The sequence below is a fragment of the Phycodurus eques genome, chromosome 19 (genome assembly GCF_024500275.1).
Source record: "Phycodurus eques isolate BA_2022a chromosome 19, UOR_Pequ_1.1, whole genome shotgun sequence".
Lineage (NCBI taxonomy): Eukaryota > Metazoa > Chordata > Actinopteri > Syngnathiformes > Syngnathidae > Phycodurus > Phycodurus eques.
The window spans coordinates 17,313,091-17,337,089 of NC_084543.1; the positions used below are offsets into that span (position 1 = coordinate 17,313,091).

Consider the following 23,999-nt stretch of genomic DNA (forward strand, 5'->3'; position numbering starts at 1 on the left):
GCCCGTCAGAAAGCTGTAAATCCACTGGCAGATGGCAGGTGAGACGCTGAGCTGGAGAAGCTTGGTTGAAAGGAGTTCAGGGATGATGGTGTTGAACGCTGAGCTGAAGTCCACGAACAGGACCCTCGCGTAGGTCCCTGCACTGTCGAGGTGTTCTAGGATGAAGTGCAGTCCCATGTTGACTGCATCATCCGCAGACCTGTTCGGTTGGTAGGCAAACTGCAGGAGGTCCCGCAGGGGACCTGTGACACTCTTGAGGTGGTCCACCACGAGACGTTCAAATGACTTCATGACCACAGATGTCAAAGCGACAGGCCTGTAGTCATTCAGACCCGAGATTGCAGGTTTCTTGGGGACTGGAATGATGGTGGAGTGTTTGAAACAGGATGGAACTTCGCACATTTCCAAAGATCTATTGAAGATCTGAGTGAAGACTGGAGCGAGCTGGTCCGCGCAGACTTTGAGGCAGGATGTTAATTTTCTTTTCGCTTTGTTAATTTTCTGTTGTTTGAAGATGCATCTCACATCCTGTTCATGGATGGTTAACGCAGAAGTCAGAGGTGTGATTGTGGTCGCGGGTGCGGGCGGGCTGCGTGTGTGGTGTGAAAGTGTCCTTTTCAAATCTGCAGTAGAAGGTATTCAAGTCGTTGGCTAGTGTGCTATTGTTCTCAGCTTGGGGGGGATCGTCGCTTGTGATTAGTCAGCGATTGGAATGCATGCCAGACTGATTTAGAGTCGTTTACGCGAAACTGTTTTTCCAACTTTGCTGCATGGTTCCTCTTTGCAATGTTAATTTCTTTCGTCAGCTGGTTTCTAGATCGATTATTCAGGGCCCTGTCCTCGCTCTGATATGCGTCCTCCTTAGCTTGGCGAAGCTGCTTAAGTTTAGCAGTGAACCACGGCTTGTTGTTGTTGAATGTGTGAAATGATTTTGTTGGTACACAAACCTCTTCACAGAAACTGATATAGGATGTGACAGTGTCCGTATATTCATCCAGGCTGCCAGCTGAATTTTCAAAGACACTCCAGTCTGTGCAGTCGAAACAGCTTTGAAGTTCCATCTTGGTTTCATTGGTCCACTTTTTGACTGTTTTCACTGTAGGCTTCGCACATTTAAGTTCTTGCCTGTACGTCGGAATTAAGTGACTTAAGCAGTGATGAGACGAGCCCAGGGCTGCACGAGGTATAGCACGGTATGCGTTTTTTACCGTAGTGTAGCAGTGGTCTAAAATTTTATTTTCCCTGGTAGGACAGTCGATGTGCTGCTTGTATTTAGGGAGTTCGTGGTTGAGTTTAGCTTTGTTAAAGTCCCCGAGAATAATGAGGGGTGAGTCCGGGTGTCAAAACAAGTCAATTTCGTTGACTTGTTCGGCAAGCGTTAGCGTTCGTGTTAGCTTGAGGCGGGATGTAGGCTGCAGCCAGGATGAATGATGCGAACTCACGTGGTGAGTAGAATGGTTTACAGTTTAAGAATAGCGACTCCAAATGCGGGCTGCAGTGTGTGCTGAGCACCGTGACGTCCGTACACCATTTGTCGTTGATATAGAGGCCTATCCCGCCGCCCTTTGTTTTCCCCGATGATTCCATGTCGCGGTCCGCTCGATGAATGTTGAAGCCGGGAAGCATGACGGCGCCATCGGGTACAGCGTCGCAATGCCAGGTCTCCGTGAAGCACATGGCCGCGGAACGTCCGAAGTCTTTACTGGTCTTTAACAGAAGATGAAGCTCGTCCATTTTGTTGGGTAGGGAGCGTACATTCGCGAGGTGGATCGACGGGAACGCCAATCTGTGTCCTCTCTTGCAGAGTTTCACCTGAATGCCGGCGCTTCACTCTGTGGCGCCGCTTCCGTCTCCATGCGCCGAAAACCGCGGACGCCGCTCCGGTGAGTAACTCGGGGAAAAAACTGAGCGGATATTAGAAAGTTGGTGACAGAAAGTCCGGAGTAGCCTCCTTGATGGTTAGCAGGTCTCCCCTTGTGTAAGTGAGTCGTGTAAGGTCTTCAAAGACGAACGAAAAACACAAAAACAAAGACAATACTAGAGAGCGCGTTACTGAGGCGACCACACTGGTAGGCGCCATCTTGGTTGGGCAGGAGGCGGGGTACACCCTGAACTGGTTGCCAGCCAATCGCAGGGCACATAGAAACAAACAACCATTCAAACAAACAACCAACAACCATTCGCACTCACAGTCATGCCTACGGGCAATTTAGAGTCTCCAATAAATGCATGTTTTTGGGATGTGGGAGGAAACCGGAGTGCCCGGAGAAAACCCACGCAGGCACGGGGAGAACAGGCAAACTCCACAAATATTTCGATAGATTAAATAAAGTCACAGTTGCGTAATGATGTGCAAACCTCTTTATTTGGTGCCAGCATTCTTCTGAACATGTCATGAAACATAAAACATTGCACTTACACGCCTAAACTATCTCTTCAAACTTTTTTTCCCGGTTGAAACATCTTTACACCTATGTGTGAAAGGCCGAGTTTTCCCTGAGCCGCCTTTTGCTCTTCAGCGTGCAGCATTTTTCAAGTTTACCACCTTTAGAAGATGTGCTTTAGCCCTCCTGCGGACTGAGACATGGGGTAATGCTGTCACTTGACGCCATTTACCCTGGACAGAAACATCTGGGTCATCTTCCAGCTCTGAAAAGTCAGAGTTGTCATTGTCATTCTGACCAAAGAAGGTCAAGCCCACTTCCATTCGAAATTCAAGGAACTGCATGACGTTCTTCTTTGAAGTGACAAATAAAGTACCTTTACGGTACAGTAACCAGCTGTTAGCTAAAGCCAGATCGGTAAAGTGCATTATCATCCGCAGTGTCCATTTCTTTGTACGGCCATTCATGCAACAGTGACTCATCATTCTATCGACAAGGTCAACCCCACCCATCTTGGAGTTGTATTCACGGATAATAATTAGTCGTGAGATGGTCACATTGTTTCAGTTTCTTGTCCCATCTCTGGTTTCCATCCTCAATGGTTACTTGTGCTTAGGTACCTCTTCCATCTGCTTTCATTTTTTTGTCAGTGGGTAGCTTCTGGACTGCTGCAGCGACCCGATTCTTCATAACTGTACCAGTTAAGTACATCTGTTTCTTCATCATGTGTTCCATACTTTGAATGGATGTGAAAAAACAATCACAATACACCTTTGTATTAGTTTGAAACAGACGAACTATCACCAAGCCTCCCAAACCCAGATTCCCTGGTTCTTCATCCGGCTCATGGAGTGCATATGCACCTTGGTAAATGTCAAAGTCCAGCACAATACTATCTGCTGTTGCGCAAACAAAGTTTTTGATGCCAACTGGGTTTGGTTTCATCTGCAGATATTGTCGCCACGGACAAGCTCCTGTGAATGGAATCATCTGCTCATCAATGGAAACGCATTCTGGTCGAACCTGAGACTTGCAACCTTTCGGAATGTGGTTCAGAAAAGGCCTGACCTTCCAGAATTTACCACACTCTTTCTGATCTTCTGGAGCATCATCATCAATGACCACTTTGAGTGATTTCCTCAGTCTGAAGAATCTGTCACGTGTGAACTTTTCAGTGATGGCAAGAATTCTCAAGGCTCTGGACCAGTACATCTTGACTGCAGGATACGGAACACAAGACAACAAAATAGAAGCACCAAAAAAAATACGCATTTCATCAGTGCATGTGTTGAGTAGGTCCCACTTTTGGCCAGTTACATAGCATTAGAGCAATCAGTGATCATTTTCATCATCAATATACTGTTCTCTGTAATTCAGTGGTGTCCAGCCCTCCGAGAGCAATGCCTGGGCGTGCGTGATCTGTCATTGTCGCGATCCAAACGATATGCTTCATATCCATCATGGAGACATTTATGTCCTCTGATAGGCTGAGAGGGCTGTGGAGGTCCTCACACCCACTACTGTCCTCCTCACTTCTGTTTGGCTCCTGCTGTGGGGGCTGATAATCAGCATCCCCCATGAGATCATCAATGTCTGACAAATTTTCCACCTCTGACTTGTCTCCACCACTTAACCTCAGCAACTCCTGCACTTGTGACAAAGAGTAATGCTCTGGAAAAAATATATATATTTATATCATGAGAAAAAGCTAATAAAAATGTATGTAGATGTATTTATAAAACATGCCATATCTGCTTGTACTCTCGTGAACTATTTTTTACATCAAAATCAGCCCAAAATACAATTTCAAAACTAACTCCCTTTGTCCACATTTGTGGACAATGATCAACAAAACTATCAAAACAAAGTCCTTCTGTCCACATACAGCGGCTGAAGTGAGTATTTAACACGTGACCATATTTTCTCACGAAATATATTTCCAAAGGTGCTATTGACATGAAGATTTCACCAGATGTTGGAACAACCCAAGTAATCCACATATACAATGAAAGTAGAACAAATCAGAATCAGAATTATCTTTATTTTGCCAAGTATGTCCCAAAAATACAAAAGGAATTTGTCTCCAGTAGTTGGAGCCGCTCTAGTATGACAACAGACAGTCGATTGACAGAGAATACTTTTGAGACATAAAGACATTTACAAAAACAGTCACTGAGAAATAAAGGGTTGCTAGTTATCTGGTAATGCCGGTACAATATTTTTTTTTTTTTGGGACAATTGTGCAAAAAGAGTCATCTAGCACTTAGAGCAGTTTGAATGACTAATATAGCAATAGTCCGGTGTAATGACCTTTGTGCAAAGGGCGCCGAGACTTCAAGGAGTGTATGCAGTTTAAAGTGACTAGTAGCGTGATAATCTGAGACAATGTTGATTGTGCAAATGTTGCAGATACTCCTCAGTCAGTGTGCAAGTGGTGCTAAAGCTACTCTGGCATGAGTGGCCAGTATTGGTCAACAACAGTTATGCAAATAGTGCAGCATGGCGAGACTAGTACAGTGAGTGCACGAGTAATGTATAATTGGCTCGACAGAAATGTGACAACAAACTCAAGACAAAGAGAAATTGGCAGCATGTTGCAATGGAATTGTAGGTTAGCTGTTTAATAAGTTGATGGCAAGAGGGAAGAAGCTGTTGGAATGTCTGCTAGTTCTAATTTGCATTGATCTGTAGCGCCTACCTGAGGTTAAGGAGCTGGAAGAGATGGTGACCAGGATGTCGAGAGTCCGAGAGGATTTTGCACGCTCTTGTCTTAGTTCTGGCAGCGTGCAAGTCCTCAAGGGTGGGTAGGGGGTATCGACAATCTTTTCAGCAGTTTTGAATGACACAGGGAAAAAGTATTGAACACAGCAACTGGTATTTATTTAATACTTTGTACAAAAGCCTTTGTTTGCAATGACAGGTTCAGCCTCCTGTATGGAAAACCTAGTCGCATGCATTGCTCTAGTGTGATTTTGGCCCATCGCTCCAGTTCAAATCTTGAAGGTTCCGTGGGTTTCTTTTATGGACCTTGAGCTTCAGTTCTTTTCATAGATTTTTGATTAGATTCCAGTCAGGTGATTGGCTGGGCCATTGTAGCAGTTGTATTTTTTTTTCTTTGAAACCAATTGAGAGTTTCCTTGGCAGTATGTTTTGGATCATTATCCTGACGAAATGTCCATCCTGGTTTCATTTTCATCATCCTTATAAATGGCAGCAGACATTTGTCAAAAATCTATCGGTAGATTTGCCCATTCATCCTTCCTTCAATAATGTGAAGTTTACCAGTACCATTTGCTGAAACCCAGCCCCACACCATCATGTTCCCATCTCCGAACCTCACTGTTGGTATGGTGTTTTTAGGGTGATGTGCAGTGCCATTTCTCCTCCAAACGTGGTGTGCAGCATGGTATCCAAAGAGTTAAATTTTGCTCTCATCCGACCAAACTATATTCTCCCAGTATTTTACTGGCTTGTCCAAATGTTGTTTCAGAAAACTTTAAACGAGCTTTGACATCTTTTTTTTTTCCCAGCAATGGGGTCTTGCGTGGTGAGCGTGCACACAGGCCATGGTGGTGGAGTACATTACTCACTGTTTTCCTTTATTAAAACGGTACCTGCCAATTCCAGGTCTTTTTTAAGCGCTCCACAGGTGGTCCTTGGCTCTTGGACAACTCTTCTGATTATTCGTTGCGCTCCTCTGTCAGAAATCTTGCGAGGAGCACCTGATCGAGGCAAATTTATGGTGGTGTGATTGGCTTTCCACTTACGTATTATGGCCCCTACGGTGCTCACTGGAACATTCAGAAGCTTCGATAGGCTCCTGTAACCAATGCCATGTTATGTTTTACAACAATTACTTTGCTATGGTCTTGAGACATCACTTTGTGCTTACCCATTATGAGATGTGTCTTGACTCACGCCTTGGCAATGAGACCTGTTTGTAGCCCATCAATTAGGACTGAACTAGCTGATATTCATTTGCACTGACAAGGAGCTATATTGCTGTTTGATTATTGATAGATTTTAGGTGTTGTCTTGGTTTTCTATGCCTTTTTGCACCTCCATTTCTTCATGTGTTCAAGACCTTTTTTCCTGTGTCATTTCACATTGTTACACACAATTTAATTTCTGATCCTATCTGTTCCACTTTCTTTGTATTTATGGATTACTTGGGTCGTTCCCAACATCAGGTGAAACGTTCATGTCAATAAGCACCTTGGGAAATATATTTAATGAGAAAACAGGTGACATGTTAAACACTTATTTCGGCCGCTGTACATGTACATCATGTATAACGCCATGGTAAATCGGCATGGTTACGTTTGTAAAATTTGACTGAAATAACGAACATTGAACACTTATATATCTGAACAAGAATGAGCCATGAAATTTGCTGAAATTTTTTTACCTGGTCGACATTTGGATCGGGAGTGACCGCCTGAACTTCTAGGTGTGCTGTCAGCCATCTTGAATCTAACCTGTAATGTGTTATAACCTTCTTCTAACAAAAAATTAATGTTTACTACAACTCACAACGATAGGATGTTGGAAATGGGAGCTGGATATTCAGTTGATCTCTTTTTCTTTCAAAAAACTCCAACGGCTTGTCTTTTAGTCCAGGGTGCTTGGTCTCCACGTGTCGTTGGCTAGCGTGTTGCCACATTCAATATTATGCAGAGCGGACTCGGTGTGTGAGAGTTACTTGTTGAGATAAACCCGTATTTTAAGTAGGACTCCATATTTTCTATTAAAAGAAGATTTCTTATTCTTGGAGGTCGAATGTCCTTATTTTTAGTAATGTATCACATATCACCGACAAGTGCAGTCTAGTGTTGTTTCGTTCGCAAAAAGAACAAATCTTTTCAGTGAACAGTTTATGAAATGATTGGTTCCTTTAAGCTTGGCCCCCGTTAGCGAGTCGGCTGGGAGCGGAAACGGAACTGCTGCAGCGTTCCGTGCAGTCTTGACTTGTCAATTGAGACGCACAGCTGTTGCGGCGGAGAGGATCCGGTCAATTTTAAAAAATAAAATACATTAGACACGTGAAACGCAATACAACGGAAATGATATAAACTGGTCATTCTTTCCCTGCGGCCCGGTAACAAATGCCGGTACCGGTACCGAGCCGCGTACCAGGGGTTGGGGACCACTGTTCTCGACAACTGAAAATGTAAAGTCCAGATATGTGGAGTTCACATGGGAAAAATGTACGTCTAAATATATACTGTATGGCAGGGCATAAGGCCCCGTATTAAGATCTAGTCTTTGTAATTTACCTCAACTGGAAGATTTTGAATAATGTAGATCAACCGAGGCAAAACATTCATCTTAATAACCTCCACTCTAGTTGCCAGACTTAGGTAAGGTATTAAATTCCATTAGATAAGTCAGTTTTTCCCGGGTTCAATCCCCGGCCCCGCCTGTGTGGAGTTTGCATGTTCTCCCCGTGCCTGCGTGGGTTTTCTCCGGGCACTCCGGTTTCCTCCCACATCCCAAAAACATGCATGTATTGGAGACTCTAAATTGCCCGTAGGTGTGAATGTGAGTGTGAATGGTTGTTTGTTTGTATGTGCCCTGCGATTGGCTGGCAACCAGTTCAGGGTGTACCCCGCCTCCTGCCCGATGATGGCTGGGATGGGCTCCAGCACGCCCGCGACCCTCGTGAGGAGAAGCGGCTCAGAAAATGGATGGATGGATGGAAGTCCGTTTTCACATTAGATATTTTATGATTATAATTAGCAGGCTTAAAATTACCCAGGTCTTTTGTCATGTGAATACCTAACTACTTAATTGGTTGCTGATCCCAATTTATTAAATAGCTTTTCTGCAGCTTAGTTATCTCAAAATAATGCACTGAACACGCCCCACTGCTCCCACAATACAGTCTTTCTGCACCCTTCAGGGTTTCGCGTCTTCCTTGCGGAACTCCCTTATCTCCTGCAGAACCGTCTCCGACTTGTGATATTTCAGGGGACTCTGGTGTGAGATCCATAGCCTCCACCTCAAGTGTAGGACCTGTTAGCTTCAATGCTAGCTTAACCTTTTCCTCATCTTCGCGTTAAAGCCAGCAGTGCAAGTTGACTTCCTCTTGTCATCATTAAGCCTCCAATTATTCTCTAGAAATCTTCATTTTGTAACTCGTCTTGTCGTAAGGGGCACTTTGTCAACTTATTGTCGGGAAGGTATGTTGTATGCTGCTGCGATGGTCAGGCTCCGACCTAACTGGTCTTCCCAGTTAGGATTGTTTTTATCCCATCCATCCATTTTCAACACCGCTTATCCTGGTTAGGGTCGCGGGGCACTGGAGCCTATCCCAGCTGACTTCAGGTGAAAGGCGGACTACACCCTGAACTGGTCCCCAGTCAATCACAGGGCACATATACTGTTGACACGGACAACCATTCGCACTCACAATTCACACCGTCACTGAGTGGGAACTGAACCCACGCTGTCCGCACCAAGGTAAGGCGAGTGTACCACTACACCATCAGTGACTTTTGTTTTTATACATTTATTGAAAAAAAAAACGTTTGATAAAAACAACTTAGAAGTAGTTAAAAAAAAAGATAGAAGTCGCCTCTGAGCTCTGTTGGGAGCTGCCATATTTACAATGTGCGTAAACGATGGTGTCACTCCCCTTTTACGTCGCGACGCAGCATGCGCAGACAGAGCGCTTCCCGACTCTATTACAAATGCTTAAATGATGGATTTTTTTTTAATGACCAAGCTTTGGTGAATGCACCTGATGTACTGTTTGAAACTTGCGGGGTTCGGTACCTCCAACAAGCTGAGGAACCACTGGTGTAGCTCATGAATCACCTGTGCCACTTTGACTAGAAATAGGAGACCAAAACCAAAAAACAAAACATAAAAAATCGAATGCTATTCATGCTACTTGCAGATGCGCATACTCCTGAGCTGGACCAGAGAGGCTGTTGAGCATCTCATTGCCTTTACCAGAGAAAAGTGCTTCCTCAGAGACACATAGAGACAGTTTTGTTTTGTATTTTTGTATGTTTTGTAGTCGTTAGGGGTTAAACTGGAGCGGTAGTAAATTGTTCGGCATAATTCTGAATGGCTCACTTACAGACACATTTTTGGAAATAGAATGACAGATAAAGTATTTACTTGGTTGTGTAATTTCACATTTGATGGGTAGGCAAGCACTTCAGGAGACACAACTTGTATGCAATCTTAAAATGTACATTTGCCCTAAAAGGTCCTCATTAAAGCAAATACTAAAGGAGTGAATGAAGCTCTAATTAATCGGCTTGATTTATATGAGACTCACCTGGCATATATTTATTCTCTATAGCATGCAGAAGCTGTGCCTCATCCACGTGGGAGCAAAGGGCGTGAGCAACCCGGTTGTTTCCAAGAGCACAGATTGCAGAATACAATCTGAGGGTATGATAGTGAAACTTTAATAAGTCTCTCCTCTCAGATAGCTCCAGGACATCCAATGACCTGAGTGACACACAAAGACTGAATGAGAAATGAAATAGCAGGGGACTGGTATCAAAGTGCATGTGAGGGAGGGGACAGCGGACGTGTGTATTCCACCTGTTCTCTTCGGGTATGTGCAGAGACAAAAACTGCAATGGTTCATTACAATGAACCAGCCAGCCATGTCGGTCATTGACTCGTGATACTGAAACCTGCGGAGAGAACTGTTAGTATGCACATGCATACACACACACACACAGCGCATTCCACATAGTTTAAACAGTACCAAGAACCATTACCTTGGGATAGTGATTGGGAACACGACTCCATACTACAGGAGTGAGAAACTGGACATGCAGCCGGGGAGGACATTGTGGGACTGAATTCTTCCTCTCACTCATAAATAAACCAGCTGACAGAGGCATCACATTCTAACAGGGAAAAAAAAGTATTACGTAAATACCATGCGCCACAACGTTTCAGGTTTGAGCAGAGTGGCTTTATCTTCCAATGAATGAAACATATTTGCTAGCCTAAACATGCCTAAAAATTCATTTATCCTGGTGAAAATGTACGGTATTCATTTTAAGGGGTCACCAACACAAACCCCCAAAACTGACTCATTAGCGGCCCCGGGCACCATTTTCACAGATTGATAGGAAATTGGATGGGCATGTCTATCACAGGAAGAACAGTGGACATTGGTTAGCACATCTGCCTCACAGTTCAGAGGTTCTGGGTTTGAATCTTGGCTCTGGCCTTCCTCTCTAGAGTTTGCATGTTTTTGTGGTGTTTGTATGGGTTTTCCCTGGGTATTCTCGCTTCCTCTCACATTTCAAAAATATGCATGTCAAATAAGCTTAAGACTAAATGTTCCATAGTTGTGAATCAGAGCATGAATTGTTTGCTTATATGAGCAGTCGAGGGTGTACACCACCTCTTGCCCAAAATTAGCTGGGATAGGCTCCATTTCAAAATTGTTGTAATGTGTGTTTTCATGAGGAAAAATAGCACTTCACAATATTGTACTTTTATAAAAAAAAAAAAAAAAAAAAAAAAAAGCATACAGTAATGACATAATCAAGTAGATTGAAAAATAAACAGTTTTTATCAGCATGCACCAATTGAATGTTTCTCCTTCCGGTGTCCCCACCTTGGCCACATGGGGGCATTTTAACACCCAGTAGAGGATTCACCTCTGAGGGTGCTCAGGAGGAACGAGTGCTGGGCACGGCAGTTCTTTTGAGTGTACTGAATCATTAGAATCTGTTCTTTAAAAAGATTTGTTCAAAAGATTTGTTCACCGAATCGTTCAGTTCTTTTTCACAAAATCATTCAAGTGCTTCCTCATTCGGTTAATGATCCACCCCTGAGGTTCAAGTTCACTCAACACGTCCACCGAAGGACTATGCATTGTTGTTGTCACATATTGTGAACAAGGCGGTGAGATAAAAAAAACAAACAACAACAAAAAAATAAACAACCCTAAATTATCCCCTACCTCTCTCTCTCTCTCTCTCTCTCTCTCTCAGCAAGCTCTTGAACACCCGGCTTCGGTTGTGACTCGTGAACATGCGTGCAGCGAGCTCAGCGACTGAACATTCTTCCGCGTCCCCTTATGTCCCGCTAGGCTCTCGCCGACCGGCGTGACTTTTCTGCATTCCACCGTGGTGGACAGCATCGCTGATACCCGCCCCCACCACCCTGGCTTCCTGCTCACTCACCTTACTGTTATTGTCATCTGAGTAGTGTAAAGCATCTTTGAATTTCTTGAGAAGCGCTTTATAAGTTTAATGTATTATTATTAATCTTCTTCTTTTCCTTTCGCCTTGTCCCGTTAGGGATCGCCACAGCGCGTCATCCATTTCCATGTAAGCCTGTCTCCTGCGTCCTCCTCTCGAACACCAACTGCCATCATGTCTTCCCTCACGACATCCATCGACCTTCTCTTTGGTCTTCCTCTCGCTCTCTTGCCTGGCAGCTCCAGCCTCGTCATCCTTCTACCAATATACTCACTATTTCTCCTCTGGACGTGTCCAAACCATTGAAGTCTGTTCTCTCTACCCTTGTCTCCAAAACATCGAACCTTGGCTGTCCCTCTGATGAGCTCATTTCTAATTTTATCCAACTTGGTCACTCCGAGAGCGAACCTCAACATCTTCATTTCTACCACCTCCAGCTCTGCTTCCTGTTGTCTCTTCAGTGCCACTGTCTCTAATCTGTACATCATGGCTGGCCTCACCACTGTTTTATAAACTTTGCCCTTCATCCTAGCAGAGACTCTTCTGTCACATAACACACCTGACACCTTCCTCCACCCGTTCCAACCTGCTTGGACCCATTTCTTCAATTCCTGGCCACACTCACCATTGCTCTGGACAGTTTACCCCAAGTATTTAAAGTCCTCCACCTTTGCTATCTCTTCTCCCTGTAGCCTCACTCTTCCCCCACCACTCCTCTCATTCATGCACATATATTCTGTCTTACTTCGGCTAATCTTCATTCCTCTGCTTTCAGTGCATGCCTCCATCTTTCGAACAGTTCCTCCAACTGCTCCCTGCTTTCACTGCAGATCACAATGTCATCTGCAAACATCATGGTCCACGGGGATTCCAGTCTAACCTCATCTGTCAGCCTATCCATCACCACTGCAAAAAGGAAGGGGCTCAGGCATGATCCCTGATGCAGTCCCACCTCCACCTTAAATTCGTCTGTCACTTTGTTCTTAAAAATGGGCACCAGTACACTTTTCCTCCATTCCTCAGGCATCTTATCACGCGCTAGAATTCTATTGAACAAGTTGGTCAAAAACTCCACAGCCACCTCTCCTAGATGCTTCCATACCTCCACAGGAATGTCATCAGGACCAACTGCCTTTCCATTTTTTCTACCTCTTTAATGCCTTTCTAACTTCCCCCTGACTAATCACTGCCACTTCCTGGTCCACCACACTTGCCTCTTCTACTCTCCCTTCTCTCTCATTTTCCTCATTCATCAACTCCTCAAAGTATTCTTTCCATCTAACTAGCACACTGCTGGCACCAGTCAACATATTTCCATCTCCATCCTTAATCACTCTAACCTGCTGCACATCCTTCCCATCTCTATCCCTCTGTCTGGCCAGCCTGTATAGATCCTTTTCTCCTTCTTTAGTGTGCAACCTGCTATACATGTCATCATATGCCTCTTGTTTGGCCTTTGCCACCTCTACCTTTGCCCTGTGTCGCATCTAAATGTATTCCTTTCGCCTCTCATCGGTGCTCTCAGTGTCCCACCTCTTCTTAGCTAACCTCTTTCCTTGTATGATTTCCTGTACTGTGTGGTTCCATCACCAAGTCTCCTTCTCTCCTTTCCTGCCAGAAGTTACACCAAGTACTCTCCTGCCTGCCTCTCAGATCACCTTGGCTGCAGTGGTCCAGTCTTCTGGAAGCTCCTGCCGTCCACCGAGAGCTCCCTCTCTGTCTGGGATGCTCAGAACTACTTCAACTAGCTCCTTCCAGCATTTCTCTTTCACCTCTAGGTCACATCCTACCCTGTGGGTAGGATGTGACCTAGAGGTGACCACTAATCACATTACACACAACACCCTCAATTTCAAGTTTCAGCCTCATCACTCGATCTGATACTCTTTTCACCTCCAAGACATTCTTAGCCAACTCCTCTTTTAAAATAACCTCGACTCCATTTCTCTTCCCATCTACACCATGGTAAAATAATTTAAACCCGGCCACTAAACTTCTAGCCTTACTGCCTTTCCACCTGGTCTCCTGCACACACAATATATCAACCTTTCTTCTAATCATCATGTCAAGCAACTCCTGAGATTTTCCTGTCATAGTCCCAACATTCAAATTCCCCACATTCAGTTCTAGGATCTGTGCTTTCCTCTTCTCTTTCTGCCGAAGAACCCTCTTTCCACCTCTTCTTCTTCGTTGACTTCGACTCACAGTAGCTGAATTTCCAACGGCGCTCCGCAGGTTGACGGCGCCGGTGGCAGACGTTAACCCGGGCCAAGACCGATCCGGTATGGAATTCTTTGGATGAACGCTCATATATGTTTGGCAAAGTTTTAAGCCGGATGTCCTTCCTGACGCAACCCTCTGCATTTATCCGGGCTTGGGACCGGCCTACAGTTTGCACTGACTTGTGCCCCCCATAGGGCTGCATTAATGTATTATTATTAATAATTATTATTATTATGAAGTAAAAAGCTTTAATAATCACAGAGAACAGAGGGAATGATATGTATGTGTACATATATACATGTATTATTAATTTACATTAATGTGTTTGTTTTTATGTGCGTGACTGACTCAACATGAGCCGATAGCTTGAAGAAACGGCTGCTCGTGAAAGCTATCCCCGAAAGGACGCCAGGAATTGTGGTTAAAATCACTCATGAGTACGTTCACTGCGTAGTACGTCTTTCCTTGCGCAAATGAATCACTCATCGTACTAGTACATCGCTCCTTAGCCGATCACAAACGAAGTTCAATGAACGAATCCCTCGTGTCTAACGGATTGCGAACAATAAGTTCAAGGAACAAATTGCTCTTCACTTCCTCAGTACATTCAGTTCACTTTAGTCCCTCCCCCGCCTGCACGGCGCTGCCTGATGCTGGCTGCTCATTGGTCATTCCCAGAACTGAGTGACAACGCAGGCTATTCGCAAATCACATGGCAGTATGTTTAATAAAGTCCTGCCCTTGCCTGCACTCTGGCTGCACATTGGTCACTTGCCGAAGATTCAGAAGTGAGTAACAGAACACTTCAGCAGTTCCATTTCCACTCCCAGCCGACTCGCTTGCCTCACTGCGGCGGCCAAGCTAAAAGAACAAATTATTTCATAAACTGATTCAGTTCAGTTCATTCACAAAAGAGATTCGATCTTCTGAACAAAACGTTTGCGAACGGAACAACACTAGGAGGAACATCCTGGAGGGCAATCTGCTTGAAACCTACATATCCTGCAAGGAAAGCTCCTGACATACTGCATCTCAGTGTGTTTGAGGCAGACAAGAAGAGGCTGCAGAGGGTGATCAAAACCACAGAGGATTATCAGCCAACCTCTGCCCTCCTTTTAATTAATTTAAACTTGCCGCTGCTTATAAAGAGCTAGAAACATTTTTCACGACAGCTCACACCCAGGCAATTACCTGTTCAACATGCTTCCCTCTGGATGGCGCTCCAGGTGTGTCAAGACCATAACAAACACATTGAAAAACAGCTTTTATCCCAAAGCCATTACCAAATTGAAAGCAAATATGAACTGACCCGGTAGCCGCCACTGAATTTGCACTGACACATCATACTCAGGTCCATACAAAAAGACTAAATGTCAGCACTGGTGTTCATTGTCAGTTTCATGTCTAGTTTCTATTTGGCTGAATATTAAGGTTTATCTTTTCATCTCTTTGTTCTGCTGGACAATCAGATTCTGATATCTCAAGTTTTATATCGCAAGTCAAAGCAAAAAGTTGTCCGAATGACAGCTCGTAACTTGTACAACTTGTAAATTGGGTCACTCATATCATTCATAATTCATTGTACTGACGAACACCTGCAAGGGAATTAGCCCAAATGAGCCCCAATCGAAAGTGAGGACACTGGACAGGGGCAATGGGTCTTTTTTGCCGATGTGAAGTAATGTGGGTGGAGCATGGTGTCAAATGTTTAATGATCATTTCGAGGATCATCAATAAAGCGAGAGCAAGCTCATTGTTCCTTGGAGCTGTTTTACTTAGGTGTTCACAATAAGACAGGTATGTATCCATCTCACCTTAATTTGTCCCAGTTCAAACTGGAAGACATTCAGGCTGGTAGCCTTGGCAAATACAGCTGGGAAGAGTTTAGTACTGGGCTCCACCTAAAATGGCACAGTGATTAATCCTAGGAAAACTCAAGTTCCAGAATATTCATACCATTTTCAAATGCAATATTAACAGAATCAATGTGGATGATAGAGTCCCGGATAGAACTTGTATTACCTTCTGAGATACCTACCTGGTAGTATGTGCTGAGTTCTTTGCCATTAGCTGTAAAGGACAGCAGTCCGTTTGCTGTGTCAACCAAACATCCAATCTCTAAACCTTTGTTACTCCTTCCTTCTGGACTGCTGCTCTCTCCAGCCCACACCATATAGCAGTTACGGCGCTTTATACTAAAAGATGCACAGCATTGCACATACAGTGAGATTTCCATTCATCAGTTATAGTTGTGGTCAGTGGTAAGCTTACATACATGCATCATGGGCAGCATTTTAAACTAATACATATACCTGCATGTCCAGTTGCAAAAATATATATATATGTAAAACCTTTGGAGTTACCCGAATTTCTGCATAAATTGGTCACAAAATGTTATCTGAAGTCACAAGAACAGACCAATAGAACTTACCAATACTCACAATTACAGTATGTGTTGTGACGGATTTGGCCTTGTAAAAAAGGTGCCAATCGTTATCACATTTAACAAATACTACTAATTATCCAAACAAGTTATTGATGCAGCCCTATGGGGGTCACAAGCCAGTGAAAACTGTAGGCCGGTCTCAAGCCAGGATGAATGCAGAGGTTGCGTCATGAAGGGCATCCGGCTGAGAACTTTGCCAAACAAATATGAGCATTCATCAAAAGAATTCCATACCGGATCGGTCGTGGCCCGGGTTAACAACGTCCGCCACCGGCGCCGTGAACCTACAGGGCGCCGGTGAAGATTCAGCTACTGTGGGTCGAAGACGAAGGAGAGGTGGAAAACGGGTTCTTTGGCAGAAAGAGTAGAGGAAAGCACAGAGCCTAGAACTGAAAGTGGGGACTGTGAATGTTGGGACCATGACAGGAACAGCTCGGGAGTTGGTTGACATCATGATTAGGAGAAAGATTGATATATTGTGTGTCCAGGAGATCAGGTGGAAAGGCAGTAAGGCTAGAAGTTTAGGGGCAGGGTTCAAATTATTTTACTATGGTGTAGATGGGAAGAGAAATGGAGTAGGGTGATTTTAAAGGAAGAGTTAGCCAAGAATGTCTTGGAGGTGAAAAGAGTAGCAGATCGAGTTATGAGGCTGCAACTTGAAATTGAGGGTGTTATGTATAATGTGATTAGTGGCTATGCCCCACAGGTAGGATGTGACCGAGAGGTGAAAGAGAAATTCTGGAAGGAGCTAGACGAAGTAGTTCTGAGCATCCCGGACATAGAGAGAGTCATGATTTGTGCAGATTTTAATGGACATGTTGGTGAAGGAAACAGGGGTGATGAAGAAGTGATGGGTAAGTTCGGCAACCAGGTAAGTAACCTCGAGGGACAAATGATGGTAGACTTTGCCAAAAGGATGGAAATGGCTGTAGTAAATACTGTCTTCCAGAAGAGGCAGGAACATAGGGTGACCTACAAGAGCAGCGGTAGAAGCATGCAGGTGAATTACACCTTGTGCAGACGATGTTATCTGAAGGAGGTTACCGACTGTAAGGCGGTGTGTAAGATGACTCTGGTGGTGGGGAGGAAGATTAAGACGACATAAGCAGAGCAGCAAACCATGTGGTGGAAGCTGAGAAAGGAAGAGTGTTGGCTTTTTGGGAAGAGGTGAAACGGGCTCTTGGTGGGCAGGAGGAGCTTCCAGAAGACTGCACCACAACAGCCAAGGTGATCAGAAAAACAGGCAGGAGAGTACTTGGTGTATCTTCTGGTTAGAAAATGGAGAAGGAGACTTGGTGGTGGAACCTCAAAGTATAGGAAATTGAAATATTCCTACATGGAAAGAGGCTAGCTAAGAAGAAGTGGGACACTGAAAGGACTGAGGAGAGGAGGAAGGAATACATGGAGATGCGACGTAGGGCGAATGTAGAGGTGGCAAAAGCCAAACAAGAGGGATATGATGACTTGTATGCCAGGTTGGACACTAAAGAAGGAGATAAAGATCGATACAGGTTGGCCAGACATAGGGGTAAAGATGGGAAGGATGTGCAGCAGGTTAGGGTGATGAAGGATGGGGATGGGAATGCATTGACTGGTGCCAGTAATGTGCTGGATAGATGGAAAGAATACTTTGAGGAGTTTATGAATGAGGAAAATCAGAGAGAAAGTAGAGTAGAAGAGGCAAGTGTGTAGACCAGGAAGTAGCAATGATTAGTAAGGGGGAAGTTAGAAAGGTACTAAGGAGGATGAAAAATGGAAAGGCAGTTGGTCCTAATGACATTTTTGTGGAAGTATGGAAGCATCTTGGGGAGGTGGCTGTGGAGTTTTCGACCAGCTTGTTCAATACAATTCTTGCGGGTGAGAAGATGCCTGAGGAATGGAGGAAAAGTGTGCTGGTTCCCATTTTTAAGAACAAAGGTGATGAGCTGTGGGAACTATAGAGGAATAAAGTTGATGAGCCACACAATGAAGTTATGGGAAAGAGTAGTGGAGGCTAGACTCAGGACAGAAGTGACTATTTGCGAGCAACAGTATGGTTTCATGCCTAGAAAGAGTTTCAATACTTGGGTTCAACATTCAGAGCAATGGGGAGTGTGGTCAGGAAGTGAAGAAACGAGTCAAAGCAGGTTGGAATGGGTGGCGGAAGGTGGCAGGTGTATTATGTGACAGAAGAGTCTCTGCTAGGATGAAGGGCAAAGTTTATAAGACAATGCTGAGGCCAGCCATGATGTACGGATTAGAGACAGTGGCACTGAAGAGACAACAGGAAGCAGAGCGGGAGGTGGCAGAAATGAAGAAGTTGAGGTTCTCTCTAGGAGTGACCAGGTTGGATAAAATCAGAAAGAAGCTCATCGGGGGGGCGGCCAAGGTTATATGTTTTGGAGATAAAGTTAGACAGAGCTTCGATGGTTTGGATATGTCCAGAGGAGAGAGAGTGAGTATTTTGGTTGAAGGATGATGAAGATGGAGCTGCCAGCCAAGTGAGCTCGACAAAGACCAAAGAGAAGGTGTATAGATGTAGTGAGTGAAGACATGAGGGCAGTTGGCGTTAGAGAGTAGGATGCAGGCGATATGCTCACATGAAGAAGGATGACACGCTGTGGCGACCCCTAAAGGGACAAGCCGAAAGGAAAAGTAGAAGAAGTAAATAATAGGGGCCTAGGGGTCACAGGCCAGCGTATTTCTAGTGCCGGTAAAATGTGAGGGCTGTGTCGAGGAGGACATAATGATCGCAATAATAATGAATAGGCTCTATTTATATAGCGTGGTTAAAAAAAAAACATGGTCGCTTTACAGGGTCAAGGGGATTAAACAATGTATTGTGGAAAAGCTTTGATGAAAAGCTGTGTTTTGATGGATCCTTTAAAAGTGTATCAGTAGGGAGAGAGTTCCGAGGATGACGGCTGCTACGCTAAAGGCTCTTCCTCTGAAAGTCTGTCGCCTAGTGTGAGGAACAGAGGGGAAGATCCAGGTTAGTAGACAGCAGGTTCCTGGATGGAGTGTGCTGGTGAACAAAGTCCAAAATTTATTGTCGGTGAGGGGGGTGAGAGCATGGAGGGATTTGTAGGTGAGCAGGAAGAGTTTTTAAGACATACAGAACTTGACTTGGAGCCATTGAAGATGGAACAAGGTTAGACCGATGTGCTGTCAGGGTTTGGCGTCGGTAAGAAGCCTGGTAGCCGAGTTCTGCACATACTGGAGCCTGTCCAGGGCTTTACTGGGTATCCCGGACTGGACTGTGTTGCAGTCGTCCAACCAGGAGATGATGATTGAATGGATGAGGGTCAGAGAGTGCTAGTTGGAGCCGGGAGATGGTGATAAAAGGCAGCCTTGGAGCTGGATTTGATGTGAGACTTGAATGAGAAAGTAGAGTCAAGGATCGCACCTTCAGAAGGTTGCAGACTTCAGGAGATGGAGCAGCCATCTATGTGGAGGAATAGACAACTTCAGTTGTTGTGTTGGTGTTTTGTCATCCAGGTTTTTCTGGCATGGAGGCAATGGACTGGAGACTGTGGGGGGAGCTGGGTGGATGGTGAGGTGCTCAGATAAAACTGAGTGTTGTCAGTGTAACAGTGAAAATTGATCACTGTTACACTGTAAACTATGATCTGACCAAGTGGGAGCATATAGTTGGTGAAGAGGAGTGGACCGACCACAGAGTCTTGGGAGAGAACCTGGTTGACTGGGGCCAGGTGGGGGAAAATGATCCACTTATACTGACGAACTGAGTACTGATTGAGCGATATGACTGAAACTGTGAAAGAGCTGTACTGGTGAGTCCAAGATTGTCAGATAGGAATTTCAGGAGGACTGCATGCAAAGCTGTATCAAATGCCGTGGAGAGGTTGAGGAGGATGAGTATAGTAATGTCCTGGAGTCCGAAAAACAAACTGAATTTGAGATCTAAATTGTGTGAATGTCCATCCATCCATCCATTTTCTGAGCCGCTTCTCCTCACTAGGGTCATTGGCGCGCTGGAGCCTATCCCAGCTATCATCGGGCAGGAGGCGGGGTACACAGTGAACTGGTTGCCAACCAATCGCAGGGCACATATAAACAAACAACCATTTGCACTCATATTCACACCTACGGGCAATTTAAAGTTGCCAATTAACCTACCATGCATGTTTTGGGGATGTGGGAGGAAACCGGAGTGCCCGGAAAAAAGCCACGCAGGCACGTGGAGAACATGGAAACTCCACACAAGCGGGGCCGGGGATTGAATCCCGGACCTCAGAACTGTGAGGCAGACGCTCTAACCAGCCCACCACCACGGCCAATGGCATGAGGTTTCTGAAGGCATGCGTAGCCTGGGTGTAGCTTGGTTGACTATAATGAAGTACAGCTGGTTTTGCCATGTCCCAATTAAAAAAAAAAAAATCAAGTCCTCCTTCAATGATGATTATTTCAACGATGTCATGAGTAGTGCTGTGTGATTTAGGGAGCAAGTATTAAGCAGCATGAAAGGAGCTTCGGCGGGGACAGGTAGAATTGGAAGACTGCTACTGTCCGACCAGGCCAGTGGCTTCAGACAACTGGTGCGCACGTGACATTTGTTGTGATGAAGTTGACATGCGACACGGGAGCCGTATCAAAAACAAACCTTTGGAAGGCAGGGAAGATACTTAAACTAAGTTCATCAACTGAGAAGTGGTGACATGAAGCAGAAGCGTTCTCTCAGCCTGGTGAGAAGCAGCGACAGCTCAGATGAGCCATGGCATCCAGAATAAAACATTGTCCAAAATAAATATGCGAATCACAAAATTGACTTCCATAGGAAGTCGGTAAGGGCCCCAGTTAACGACGGCCAACACCACTGTTGACCTACAGGGTGTTGATGGAAAATGGTGGAACACACACAAGAGGAGGTACATTGATTAAGGGGACAGCGTGAGAAAAGGAAAGTGTTGGACAGAGTTTGACCGTTAAATGTACAATGACACACACACATGCCACAATGACAGTCAAATGTAGAGCGCTGGCTGGTATGATGCCTGTCAAGTTGGAAAAATCATCCACGACCCATCTTCAGTGATCTAGGGGCACTATCATGAGCCATCCTGCAGTTCTTCTGTTGGAGCCTGGGTAGCGCCTTGCACCCACACACTCACTCACTCACTCACTCACTCACTCACTCTCACTCTCACTCTCTCACTCTCTCTCTCTCTCTCTCTCTCTCTCTGTCTCTCTCTCTCTCTCTCTCTCTCTCTCTCTCTCTCTCTCTCTCTCTCTCTCTCTGTTTCTCCCTACTCACCTTACATCCACCAGCTCCCCCTTTCAATGGAACCCGGCAGTATCCCAAGCCTTTAGCCAACTCAAGACACTTTTCACCAGTGCTCCCATCCTACGCCACCCGACCCCTCCCTCCAGTTCGTGGTGGAGGTTGACGCCTCGGCCACTGGGGCAGGGGCCGTCCTCTTGCAGCGGGACCCCACGTCCAAAAAACTTCATCCCTGTGCCTTTTTCTCCCCCGTCGCCTGTCCCCTGCCGAGCGGAACTACGACGTTGGCAAACGAGAGCTGCTTGCCATAATATGAGCATTAGAAGAATGGGGGCACTGGCTGATACCATATTTAGGAGACCGAAGTACCATATTTACCATTTAGACTGATCACACAAACCTCTTTTAGCTCCGTTCCGCTAAACGCCTTAACCCCCGACAAGCTCTCTGGGCCCTCTTCCTAAGCCGATTCAATTTTAGCCTGTTCACTCAGTTGGAAAACTGCAGGGGATGCACCAGGGGACCTGCGACGCTCTTGAGGTGGTCCATCGTGAGACGTTCAAAGGGCTTTGTGACCACAGATGTCATTTAGACCCGAGATTGTAGTGAAAAGGACACATTGATAGTGTCCTTTTCAAATCTGCAGTAGAAAGTATTGAAGTCGTTGGCTAGTGTGCTATTGTTCTCAGTTTGGGATGATCGTCGCTTGTAATTGGCCAGTGATTGGAATGCATGCCAGACTGGTTTAGAGTCGTTAGCGCTGAACTGTTTTTCCAACTTGGCTGCATAGTTTCTCCTTCCAATGTTAATTTCTTTAGTCAGCTGGTTGCTAGTGCGATTATACAGGGCCCTGTCCCCGCTCTGATATGCACCCACCTTAGCTTGGCGAAGTTGCTTAAGTTTGGCAGTGAACCACGGCCTGTTGTTATTGAATGTGCGAAATGACTTTGTTGGTACATACACATCTTCACAGAAACTAATATAGGATATGACAGTGTCTGTATATTCATCTAGGCTGTTTGCTTCATTGGTCCACTTTTTCACTCTTTTTACTGTAGGCTTCACACATTTAAGTTCTTGCCTGTATGTCGGTATTAAGTGAATTAAGCAGTGATCAGACGACCAACGGCCAGACGGAGCGGGCAAATCAATCCCTTGAGTCAGCCCTTCACTGCGTTGCTGGAGCTCATTCCTTCCTTGGATTGAATACACCCTCACCAGCTCCGCCACTGGTATGTCTCCGTTCATGGCCTGCTACGGTTTTCAACCCCCGTTATTTAAGGAACAGGAGCATGCGGTGGCGGTTCCCGAGGTGAGGAATCATCTGAAGAGGGTCCAGTCTGTGTGGAAGGACGTCAGTGCGGCCTTTGTCCAATCAGCGGAGAGGAAAAAACTCCTTGCGGACCTTCATTGTTCCTCTGCACCTGAGTACAAGGTGGGTCAGTCTGTTTGGCTTTCCGCCCGTGACCTCCCGCTCCAAACAGAATCCTGCAAATTCACTCCGCGCTTTATCGGTCCATTTCCCATCACTAAAAAATCAAACCCACGTCCATTCAACTTCAACTCCCGCAGTCTCTCAAAATTCATCCAACCTTCCACGTGTCATTGCTTAAGCCTGTGTCCACCTGCGCCCTGAGCCCTCTGGCCGTACCCCTCCGCCACCCGTGTTGTTGCCAACCATCCGGCCTTCACGATGTCGCGCATCCTCAACGTGAGGCCCAGCGGGAGGGAGTACCAGTACCTGGTACACTGGGAAGAGTATGATCCGGAGGAGCGTTCCTAGATTTCCCATAAGCTCATCCTCGACGACTCCCTGCTATCAGACTTTTATGTGGCTCACCCGGGGAAGCCTGGCAGGATGCCGAGAGGCGTCCGTTGAGAGGGGGGCACTGTCATGAGCCATCATGCAGTTCTTCTGTTTGAGCCTGGGTGGCGCCTTGCACTCTCTCTCTCTCTCTCTCTCTCTCTCTCCCCCCCCCCACACTCTCCCCTCTCTTTCCAGCACCTTCCTCGGCCACGCACTTGTCTCCAATCAGTCCTCGTTACCACCTGCATTTAAGCCTGTCTGATCCAGGAAAACTTTGCCAGAGTATTAAGCGTCTACTGTGGTACCACGGGTCCTCAGTCTCGAAATAAGCCTGCTCAATTCCTTGTCTCCTTTCTGACTTCTGTCTCTCCTTGTCCCCAATGTTCCCTGCATGTTCCTTGCACCCACGCCACCAAGCCAGCCGCCTGCCCTCGTCACCGACAGCCATGCATTCCCTGCCTCCACAACCCGTCAGACGCTGTGAGTGTGTCTCTGAGCGCTGTAAAAATCCCTCCCCTCTTGTCAATCAAATACACATACCACCTTCCTTCTCTCACGGTTCCTTTCCAGCAACCGAAATATCACATACTTTCACAGGCTGCCGAGAAGCAGCTTCTGAGCCAGCATAACGACCATAAACCATGCTGCCAGGACAATTTTCCCTCCTTTAAATTCAGCGGGCAACATGTTTCCGTGGCTGCCGAATTTTACTTAATAAGCGGCCAAAGCT

At 45.5% G+C, this 23,999-nt stretch overlaps 1 protein-coding gene across 2 annotated transcripts in view; it reads right to left on the bottom strand.

The window, feature by feature from the left end:
- The window catches only part of ryr2a (ryanodine receptor 2a (cardiac)), a 355,011-nt gene that overhangs the window by 223,709 nt on the left and 107,303 nt on the right, over positions 1 to 23,999 (bottom strand). For both annotated transcript variants that reach the window (XM_061705277.1, XM_061705276.1), the window contains exons 34-38: positions 15,834 to 15,990; positions 15,610 to 15,696; positions 10,130 to 10,261; positions 9,948 to 10,042; positions 9,676 to 9,851 (exon numbers count right to left, since the gene is read on the bottom strand). In XM_061705277.1, the coding sequence (XP_061561261.1) occupies positions 9,676 to 9,851; positions 9,948 to 10,042; positions 10,130 to 10,261; positions 15,610 to 15,696; positions 15,834 to 15,990 (647 nt within the window). The remainder of the gene's footprint in view (positions 1 to 9,675; positions 9,852 to 9,947; positions 10,043 to 10,129; positions 10,262 to 15,609; positions 15,697 to 15,833; positions 15,991 to 23,999) is intronic.